Source organism: Saccostrea echinata, unplaced genomic scaffold (assembly GCF_033153115.1).
Source record: "Saccostrea echinata isolate AGI-Se365-2 ecotype Australia unplaced genomic scaffold, CSIRO_AGI_Sech_v1 ptg000005l, whole genome shotgun sequence".
NCBI lineage: Eukaryota > Metazoa > Mollusca > Bivalvia > Ostreida > Ostreidae > Saccostrea > Saccostrea echinata.
This window is the reverse complement of record NW_026889754.1, coordinates 10,428,078-10,439,833: the sequence shown is the minus strand read 5'-3', so window position 1 is coordinate 10,439,833 and position 11,756 is coordinate 10,428,078. Positions and strand designations below refer to the sequence as shown.

The 11,756-nt window shown below is 37.3% G+C and overlaps 1 protein-coding gene across 1 annotated transcript; it reads right to left on the bottom strand.

The window, feature by feature from the left end:
- Nucleotides 1–262: 262 nt before the first annotated feature.
- LOC133179641 (uncharacterized protein K02A2.6-like) lies at nt 263–3,550 on the bottom strand. Its single transcript, XM_061314347.1, has one exon. The coding sequence runs from the start codon at nt 3,548–3,550 to the stop codon at nt 263–265; it is 3,288 nt and encodes a 1,095-aa protein (XP_061170331.1).
- Nucleotides 3,551–11,756: the final 8,206 nt, after the last annotated feature.

Below are 11,756 nucleotides of genomic sequence, written 5' to 3'. Positions count from 1 at the left end.
TTCTCCTTTGTAAAGTTTCTTTCATTGTACAGTAAGTCCAGAACAAATTTCGAATTGATTACGTTCAGAGAAATCATCAACGTAGCATTGAGTTTGAAAATGCAGAATGAATGAATTACGATTATCAACTTCACATACAGATAACATACAGTACAATAATGATAGTAATTGAGCTCTTGCTCAAAATTGGTAAGCCAGGGATTATTGTGCCCTATTCACAACTTACCAACATAAATTACATACAAATAATACACTGACGATGTTACTTGACATAGTCCTTGAATCGAATTGGCACTTTCACTTGGCGTCCTGATCTGGTGATTGCCTGTGGTGCCTTAAAAGTAACCTGCTCTTTTGCTGACTCGGTCATCTGTTTCGAATCAGGTGGTTGAATTGGTTTCTCTTGTTCGACACCAGTCTCACTGTATTCCTCAGGGACAATATCATCACTTTCGGACTGTTCCTGATGCTTGCTAGGTCTTAGATGACGTCTGTTGCTGCGGTAATGTTGACCATCAGACTGGACCTCATAAGAGCGATTCGGTAGAACTTTGGTCACCACTCCTTTCTTCCATTCTCTTGACTGTCCGATTCCATCAGGTGGTGCAATGCGCACAAGATCTTGAATCTTCAATGGTTTCAGGTCCTTTGCCCCATGATTGTAGTAATGTGCTTGTCGTTCTTTCAGTCTCACAAGCTTCCTTCCCTGCTCCTTCAGATCTGGAACTTCCGGCACTAGTAATGACTGTTTAGTAGGCAATAAGGTTTTAGTTCTCCTACTCATGAGACGTTGTGCTGGACTTGTTCCCATGCCTTGTGTAGGTGTATTCCGAAAGTCCAGTAAGGCTAGATAAGGGTCAGAATTAGACTTCACTGCACGCTTCATCAACCTCTTTGCCATTTTCACGGCCTGCTCTGCTCTCCCATTGCTCTGGGGGTATTTTGGAGAACTCGTTATGTGTTTAAATTCCCAAAGGTGAGTGAATTCAGCAAACTCATCTGAGCTAAACTGCGGTCCATTGTCACTGACAAGAGAGTTAGGAGTCCCGTATCTCGCAAAATGTGCTCTGAGTTTCTTGATAACTGTTTTCGATGTCGAACGGGAGAGGTGGTCAACTTCCCAGAAATTCGAAAAGTAGTCTACAGTTACCAGATAATCTTGGCCATCAAATGTAAAAATGTCACAAGCAATCTTCCCCCAAGGTTTATCTGGAACTTCATGTGACCTCAGTGTCTCTTTACACTGTTTATCATCCAACGATCTGCATATTTCACATCGGCTGATAAAATCTCTAGTCTCCGCATTCATGCCTGGCCAGAATATGTTCTCACGTGCTCGACGTAGACTTCCTTCCACTCCTATGTGAGACTTGTGAATCTTGCATAGCATGTCCTGTCTCATGCTGATGGGTATCACAATTCTGTCTCCACGGAAGATAACTGCATCCTGAACGACCAGCTCATCGCGAAAATTGAAATATGGCCGCACTGTGTCCTTGACTTCAGATACCGTCTTGGGCCATCCAGTAAGTATTACATGAATGAGATCCTGTAATGTTCTGTCTCGTCGAGTTTCGTCCCTTATTTCTTGAAGACTATCTCCTAGCGTCGGCTGTAGATGTGTGAAATGAACTATTTCATCTAGGAGTGCACCTGTTCGGTCACTGTTCTGCAAGTATGCTCGACTAAGCGCATCAGCCAAGTGCATTTCCTTGCCAGGGCGGTACTCTAGCTTTGTTGAGTATTTCTGCAGTCGAAGCAGCATCCTCTGTAAACGTTTTGGTGCTGTATGAAGTGGCTTCTTCATTATAATCTCTAAAGGTTTATGGTCACTTTGTACGGTTACGTTTCGTCCGTACGTATACTGATGAAACTTTTCTAGTCCAAACACAACAGCAAGAAGTTCTTTTTCTATTTGGGAATATCTTGTCTCTGTGTCTGTTAGGGCTCTGCTGGCGAATGCTATTGGTTTCCCTAGTTGTAGCAGTGCTGCACCCAATCCTGTCTCGGAAGAATCACATTGTAAGGTAAGTTCCTTGTTTGGGTCATAATAACTAAGAACTGGTTTTGATGTTACTAGTCTTTTGACTTTCTCTACTGCTTGGTCATGAATCTCGTGCCAGCTCCACAATGTGTCTTTCACTGTAAGCTTTCTTAGTGGTTCGCAAATGTCACTCAAACTCGGTAAAAATTTGCTCAGATAGTTAACGAATCCCAGGAAGCGTCTCAATCCTGCGACATCTGTAGGATTTGGCATTTCGTTCACAGCTTTGACTTTCTCAGGGTCTGGTTTCAAACCGTCCTTTGTTATGAGATGTCCTACAAATCTTACTTCAGTCTCTCGAAGTCTTAGTTTATCCTTGTTGAGCACAAGTCCTCGTTCACGACATCTCTTCATGAGTGCTTTCAGTTTCTGGTCATGGTCTAAAATGGCATCCTCCCCTGTGTCACCTTCACCATAAACCAGTATGTCGTCAGCAATACTCAAGACACCTGGTAGTCCTTCTACTGCCTGATCTTGACGACGTTGATACTCTTCCGGTGCCGTCGAAATACCAAAAGGCATTCTTAGCCATCTGAACCGTCCAAATGGGGTGTTGAATGTAGTGAGCATAGAGCTTTCCTTATCTAGTTCAACATGCCAAAATCCATTCCGTGCATCCAAAACACTGAATACTTTTGCACGAGAAAGGTTTGGAAGTATTTCCTCTATCGTAGGAAGTGGATAATGGCTCCTCTTAAGTGCTTTGTTCAAGTCCTTTGGATCTATGCAGATTCTGACTTTGTTCGGTTTCATGACCATCAAACAGCTGGAGACCCATTGGGTTGGTTCACTAATTGGTGTGATAATGTTCATTTCTTGTAGTCTGTCAAGCTCAGCTTTTAATAATGGCTTCAGTGCGATAGGTACTTTTCTCGGTGGATGAACTACAGGCTGTATGTTTTCATCTAGAACTAAGTGATATTTCCCTGCGAGACGACCTACACCTTCAAAGACATCTGGATACTCTGCGAGTAGCTGCTTCTTACTGAGAGGTGATGGCAACAGCTGTCTCACACTAAGAATGTTCTCCTTTCTCCAGTTCAAGAGCTCCATGTGCTGTAGAGATTTATTTCCTAAGAGTGGCATGCAGTCCTCTTTAATTACAACAAATTCAGTGTCATATGAGGTACCGTTCCTTGGATTGGTAACTTGTAAATGTGTTTTTCCTAGAGGCCTTATGGTAGATTTGTTGTACATCTTCAAGGTATAATCTGTAGGCTGAAGTGGTGGCATGTTTGGAATCACACTACTAGGTAAAATGTTACATGTGGCCCCACTGTCCAGTTGAAATGTCACTTTCTTTCCATAAATGACCATAGACGCATGTACACTGTTGGAAACGGTGTGTGCAGAATGTGTGTTTTCTTCTTGTATGGTCCAAACAGAATAGTCATCATCACTGTCAGTGTTTGAACAACCTGTCCCAGTGTGATGTACAGTTTTCTTTTTATATTTTGGTTGTGATTTCTTGGAAGCACTTCTGCATACTGTTTCAAAGTGATTCATTTTATGACACAGTCGACACTTTTTTCCATATGCAGGACATTTTTTCTTTCTTGGTCTCATGTATTTTGGCACAATATTTACAAGGTTTGTTATCAGTATGTGACTGTTTATTTCCACTTGTCTTTACACTAGGTTTGCCTTTGCTGATTTTGTTGACAATTTCTGTATGGCTGCTTGATGAATTGTTGCCATCCAATACACTAATTCCTTGTTTCGTGATTTCAGCTGCACGTGTTATGTCGACACACTTATCCAGGGTAAGTTCTGGTGTTCTCAACAAACGTTCTCTCAGGTGTGAGTCAAGTATCCCACAAACTATTCTGTCTCTGACTAATGAGTCAACTATTTCTCCATAGTTACACTTTGCAGCTAATGTTTTTAGATCAGTGATAAATGTTTCTATAGTCTCACCTGGTTCCTGTTTCCTCATATTGAACCTGAATCTCTCTACCGTTTCGTTTCTTTTGGGTCTACAGTAAGCGTCAAAAGCGTCGAGGACGTCTTTCAATTTTCTGTCCTTCTCTTCTTTATCAAACTTTATCGTGCTGTAAATCTCTCTGCCATCCGCGCCAATCAAATACTTCAGTAACTGTATCTTGGCGTTGTCTTCTTCATCTTTCATCGATAGAGATACATAAAGTTCAAATTTTTCTCTCCATTTTCTCCAGTCTTCACTAATATTCTTAGTGTTGAACTTTATTTTGCCAGGGGGTGTCAGTCTTTCGAGCGCCATTTCCCGACTGGGCTGCCGTAATCACGATGCAGCGCGCCAAATCGAAGAAATCAAAATATGCACACTAATACTCAAATTATGGCGAGAAAACAGTTCTGCGTAATCCTGTTATCCTCTTCTACAATCCCGCTTCTGACACCATGTTTCACTTGGTGGGTAAATGATGCAATGTGCATATAAAATCCCAGGCACGTTGACAAGAACTACAGCAATAAACGATAATCAAAACTACGATTTAATTAGCCAAAACGAATACATACATAATTGTACAAATACGATCCATGTTAACAAAACGAATAAACATAACATGTTACACGCTTATGGCGAACACATTTTATAATTAATTGACACATAGCAAAGTGATTTTCATTCCCTGTGGGTTTTAAACATTTTGTAAAGCTAGCGGATATAACAAATACTTTTATAACAAAGCAAAATCGCCATCCCTGGCACTTCGTCATGTATTTTACTGTATTCCATTAAGAATTATTAAAAAATAATGTTAGGACTACTGCAATCAGAAAAGCCCCCCCCCCCCCATCCCCATATAGTTTTTAATCTTGTTTGTGCTATGTTGATGAGAATTATGAACTGGTCAATAACTTGAACATGTTGAATAAGACATTAAATAACTGGTTTGAGTTATTAAAAAGAAAGAGTTTGTCATGTTAAACTAAAATTGAAGGAAAAAAAATCTTGTTTTGTGTATATGAACAGGTCAATAATTTGAACATGTTGAATAAGACATGAAAACTAAATATCAAATTTAATTAAAAATACATGTAACTGGTTTGAGTTATTAAAGAGAAAGAGAGTTTGTCATGTTAATACACTAAAATTGAAGAAAAACAATCTTGTTATGTGCAGTGTTGTTGAGAATTATGATTGGGTCAATAATTTGAACATGTTGAATTAGACATTAAAACTGAAATATCAAATTAAATTAAAAATAACTGATTTGAGTTATGAAAAAGAAAGAGTTTGTCATGTTAAAAAACTAAAATTGAAGAAAAAACAATTTTGTTTATGCAATGTTGATGAGAATTTTGGAACAGGTCAATAACTTGAACATGTTGAATAAGACATTAAAACTAAATATCAAATTAATTAAAAATAGCTGGTTTAAGTTATTAAAAAGAAAGAGGGTTTGTCAAGTAAAATCTAAAACTGAAGAAGAACAATCTTGTTTATGCGATGTTGATGAGAATAATTAACAGGTCAATAATTTTTAATAAGACATTAAAACTAAACAAGAGGCCCAAGGGCCTTAACGGTCACCTGAGTATAATACAACACTAAAGGATCCATGGAAGTATAAAACAAAATTAACTGATAGACGAAGCAATGTTGCTAAAGAATTTCAAACATAGGTAATCAAAGATTACGAAGCTCACCTCAACAAATGTTATTTCTAAGTAAGGCAAATCTCACATCTCATATTTTTTTCTAGTTAGTATACATCCCAAGATCAATATTCATGCAAGTTTGGTTTAAGTAAGACTTATAGTTACTTGGAAAAAGACCTGCTCCAAAAACTTTAACTTGGTCACTCATCTGGAAAATCTAGGTCAGATCCAGCATCTGAAGCAAATGTGGTAGTGTCCATCCCTAGATGCATCATCCATGCAAGTTTGGTTCAGGTAGGGCTTATAGTTACTTGGGAGTGGACTTGCTCCTAAAACTTTAACCGGGACGCCAACGTCGGAGGTATAGCATGAGCTCATCTCGACTTCGTCGAAGTGAGCTAAAAATCTGGTAAAAATACCCTTGCTTATTGTAATGTGCTAGACCCGATTGATCTCCTTTGGATCATACTTGGTTTTCCCAAGTCTTACAGAGATGATAATGAATGCAAAATATACAAATACAAAGAACACTTGCCTATTGTGTAAGGTATTCAATATATACAGATATTTTTTTGTCACTTGCCTAGTGCTACAATTCAGTACACACAGACTTGGGTATATACAACGTGGTTATTTGCCACTTGTCACTCTGGCCCTCTGCGATTCTTTGTTCACTTTGATAAAGTATAAAACAACATCCAGTCTCCTGTCAACCACAACTCCTCTACAAGTGACACTAACTTATATCACCACATAGTATACATACTGTGTACAATTACAACTTTTGCTATATATATAAATAATCTTTATGTCAATCTTTTATACTGCTTTCGAGGCAAGAATCTGACTTTGAGCATATTTTGCTCATTTAAACCAAACATTCATTTTATTTTGTTTCTATATATATATAACATTCTTTCTTGTATTCTCATTCAATCAAATAACCTGTTAATTAAATTATATACAAGGATTTCTTGATTAACAATATTTAGCAAAGAGAAGTAACTCTCATTTGCTTCACATCACAATTGTGTACTCTGTCTCCTAGATAACCACAAGCAAAGAAAAGGCACATTTACTTATAATTAAATTTAATACATGTATTTACATTGATATTATTGCATTTAGCTTGTTTGCTTAGTACTCAGGGGCAGAGGAGAAGTTTTTCAAAGCATTAATGCATTTTGCTAATTAATCAATAGAACCCCACCCAAGCTCAAGAACACCTGACCCAGGGGCCATGAAATTCAAAATTTTGGAAGAGGCATCCTTTCTCATCATAACTATGTATTTAGTTTGTTTAATTAATACCAAGGGGCAGAGGAGAAGATTTTCAAAGCATTAAATTATTTTCAGTATATAATAAATAAGACACCCCCCCCCCCCAACATGGAACCCCTCACCAAGAAGGGCCATGAAATTCACAATTTTGGAAGAGGCATTCTTGCTCATCATAACTATGTACTTAATTCATCGGCTTAATACCCAGGAGCAGAGGAGAAGATTTTTAAAGAATTAATGCATTTTCACTATATATTCATTAGAGCCCCGCCCTAACACCAGAACCCCTGACCCAGGGGCCTTGAAATTCACAATTTTGGAAGAGGCACTCTTTCTCATCATGAGTATGTACTTAATTCATTGGCTTAATACCCAGGAGCAGAGGAGAAGATTTTCAAAGAATTAATGCATTTTCACTATATATTCATTAGAGCCCCACCCTAACACCAGAACCCCTGATCCAGGGGCCATTAAATTCAAAATTTTGGAAGACGCATCCTTTCTCATCATAACTATGTACTTAATTCATCGGCTTAATACCCAGGAGCAGAGGAGAAGATTTTCAAAGAATTAATGCATTTTCACTATATATTCATTAGAGCCCCTCCCTAACACCAGAACCCCTGATCCAGGGGCCATGAAATTCACAATTTTGGAAGAGGCACTCTTGCTCATCATAACTATGTACTTAATTCATCGGCTTAATACCCAGGAGCAGAGGAGAAGATTTTTAAAGAATTAATGCATTTTCACTATATAATCATTAGAGCCCCGCCCTAGCACCAGAACCCCTGACCCTGGGGCCATGAATTTCACAATTTTGGTAGAGGGCTCAATGCTTATTACAATCATGCCAACAGTTTGACTGCTTGATGTCCAGGAGTAAAGAAGATTTTTAAAGATTGGATTAATTTTGATGGTTTTAGCCCCACCCCTCAGGTCCCAGGGGGGCAGGGGCCATGAATTTTACAGTTTTTACTCCCCTTCACCCATAGATGCTATATGCCAAAATTGGTTCAGTGGTTCCAGAGAAGAAGCTAAAAATGTTCAAAAGTTTACGACCGATTGACGACGAACGACGTACGACGAACGACGACAGACAAAAACAGATAGCAATAGGTCACCTGAGTGACTCAGGTGACCTAAATATCAAATTAAATTTAAAATAACTGGTTTGAGTTATTGAAGAAGGTAGAGAGTGTGTCAGATCAAAAAATTAAAATAACGGAGTGATCGATAAAGTACATAGGGTGTTAAGAACAAAGAGAGGTACATGTAACTCAATTTGACAAAAAAAAAATCATTTGAGTTATTTTTTTTTAAATAACTTGTTTGTATTATGCCCCTGATCTTACTTTTTATTTAATTAACATCTTAACCAGTTATTAAGTTTTATTACAAAGAGGAGAAACCTATGAAATCATATACAAGGATTACCATACGAATATTTTGTTGACACTGGATTTTTACGCTACCTAAATATTACGAGAAGGAATTGACAAGGACTGCTCGGAAACGCTGTTGAAATTGAAAAAAAAATTCTCTTGATAAATGTCATCATTTTCAACTATTTTTGGTCAGCGGCGATAATTTTCCATTGATGATTTTTCTCCCAGAGAAGTGATAAGTGTAATGGTATCTTAAAGTATTCTTCTGTTTTATTGTTACTCAATGTTTGTTTACCTATCATTGCTCCGCGCGAGCAATGTCGTTACATAACTGACCCCGTTTAGAAAGATTGCTCCTCAGGAGCAATGCATATTATGTATATATATAGGCCGAGTTAAAGCTTAGGCGCAGTCAGTATTAGTATTTCTATTACGGGATGTACAAGAAGTGAAAGTGCAGTTAGGCCAGTGATGTTTCAATTAATTATTTGTGAAACTTTAGATTTTATTGTGATGTAAATAAACTGTAAATAATTTTATTTTGCGTTTCAGTTAACCTAAAGCATTAGATAGAACGTTCTATCGTTAAAATGATATTGTCCTACGGACCCGGTTTAACGACAGAATTCGTTCCGTGTATTGGCAATGTTGCAAAATAAACACGGGCGATAATTCGTACTCTGTGCATTTTCTATGAACAATCTAGAGAGTTCCGAATGTCAACATGGCGTTAAATTTGAAGCGAGGAAAAAATGTTGAGAAAATGAGTTAATTTTTCGTATTTATATAGATTATTTTTTTAGGTTAAAAGACATATACCATCTCAAAAGGTTTGTTATGATTAATTTGGTAGTTATTTTCAGTGCAACTCCTTTCGTATTCTTCAAAATCATTTCGGAGTGGATCCACTCCGATTTGCTACATTGCAAGTATTTATAATTTCTCGCTTTACGATAGTATAGCGAGAAATAGTTGTCCTAACGACATGTAAACAAACTGTGTGTACCGAAACGGAAGTCTCGTTTATTTATTATATTATATTATACATCGACTATTGCTTCCAAACTTTTTAATTACAAGAAAACTTTACAGGGCCTGGATATCGAATATCTGAAACATAATCCTCCATCGTGTTCATGTTCTTCTTCTCCCTTTAACTATAGTCCTGCTGGACACATTATTACTGGTGACGTAAATATAGTTAATAATGAGGACCTTAGACCACTAATTTTAAAAGGTCCTAAATTTAGGGAACCCAGATCCTTCAACTGGCGTAAGAATTTCATAAATATTATGGATTCTGTAGAGGACTACGCCAGGCGATGGGCCAGACATGAAAAAGAAGACCTTGACACTTTGTCAGAATGGGTTAAATGTATCAGATGTATGTTAAAATCGCGCATTAGAAGATTGAGAGGCAATTTGAAAACCATCTATCCTTCTGTATTCAATAATCCAGAAGTGAAAAAAGAATTAGATAGATTACATGATCAGTACGTACTGGTCCCTGCTGACAAAGCAGGTAACAACATTGTCTTTGTTTGTAAGTCTCATTATATTAAATGTATTTTAGAGGAACTTGGATTTAATTCTACAAGTGGTAATCCAACTTATACTCATAGTTCCCTTTCTAAGGAAGAAATTCTTCAAAATCATATGTCCGTTTTGAATATTTTTAATATTCCAAACAACCAAAATGAATTCGAATTACCATATTTATATTGGATTCCGAAACTTCATAAAAACCCTTACAAACAAAGATACATAGCGGGTTCCAGTAAATGTTCAACCAAGCCTCTATCTTTACTCCTCACTAAGATATTAACAGTGGTGAAGGAGAAACTTCAAGAGTACTGTGCAACAATATATTCGAGAAGTGGTGTAAATCAGATGTGGATACTTAAAAATTCCAAGGAACTTTTGGAAAATTTGAAATCACAAGATGTTACCAAAATCAACAGCTTAAAAACTTACGACTTTTCAACTTTATACACAACCATTCCCCACGATAAATTAAAGTCCAGGCTTTTTGATATCATTGACAGCTGCTTTTTCAATAAAAATGGAACTCGTAAATATACTTACCTTGTCATTGGTCATTTGCAAAATTATTTTGTTGAAAAACATTCTGATTGTACACACAGGTACTCTGAAGTTGACATTTAAAGGTTGAGTTTCTGATTGACAATATCTATGTGGTTTTTGGAGACCAGGTCTTCCAACAATCTACTGGAATTCCCATGGGTACCAATTGCGCCCCGTTATTAGCAGACCCTTTTTTTGTATTCATATGAGGCAGAATTTGTCCAAAATCTTGTACGTGAAAAGAAGAAAACACTTGCTGTGGCCTTCAACTCGACATTTAGATATATCGACGACGTATTGTCAATTAACAATGGCTATTTCCATTCTTATGTCGATACGATATATCCTTGTGAGCTTGAGATGAAAGATACCACAGAGTCTGACACATCTGTTTCATATTTGGATATTTTACTTGAAAAAGACGTTAATGGTAATCTAACAACCAAGCTTTATGATAAACGTGATGACTTTAACTTTTCAATCGTCAACTTCCCTTACTCATGCAGCAATATACCTTCATGCATACGGGGTATATATCTCTCAGTTGATTCGATACGCAAGAGCATGCTCTACGTATGTACAATTTCTAAAACGAGGTAAATTATTGACAAACAAGTTGATGAAACAAGAATACCAGCTGTCTCGTTTAAAGTCATCATTTCGTAAGTTCTATGGTCGATACAATGACCTTGTCAGCAAATACAATTTATCATTGAGTCAAATGCTGACTGACGTTTTTCATACTAATTGTTAGGCCATTATTTACACACTGAATTGTCGACGGATTTTTCCGTTATTTCCCGATCATGACAAGGAGCACATGGCGGGTCTGACCTGTCGGCAGGGGATGCTCACTTCTCCATGGCACCTGATCCCACCTCTGATGTTTGGAGGTCCGTGTTTGCTCTGCTCCTATTTTGTATTGTTTGATGGACTTTTGAGCATGAATACTGTTCGTTATCTTCATATATTTCATATAATAAAGTGCTTTTCAAGAAGTTTCAACTATTGTTCACAGTGATGTTTCATCTATCAAAGTTCAGTTTAATTTCAATAATGGACAGGTGTTATCCTTTTTTCCCATAGGGACTTGTCTTCCGGATTGTTGATTAAATGTAAAATAAATTTTAACAATTTTGAATATTCTTTAAATACACTTAAAAGTTGTTCAAATAGATATTCTGACACTTTCAGTCAAGAAAAACCACGTTTAAAAAAGACGCACCACACCTATATACATAAACTCTTCAAGGGACGATAGCTCTCGTCTTGGAAAAAATACCCCCGCCCACTTCAGCGCCTATTTCTGGACTCTTAAGCATTAATTTATTTCGTTGCCATGGTTCTGTCCCCTACAGTGATGATTTTCCTAA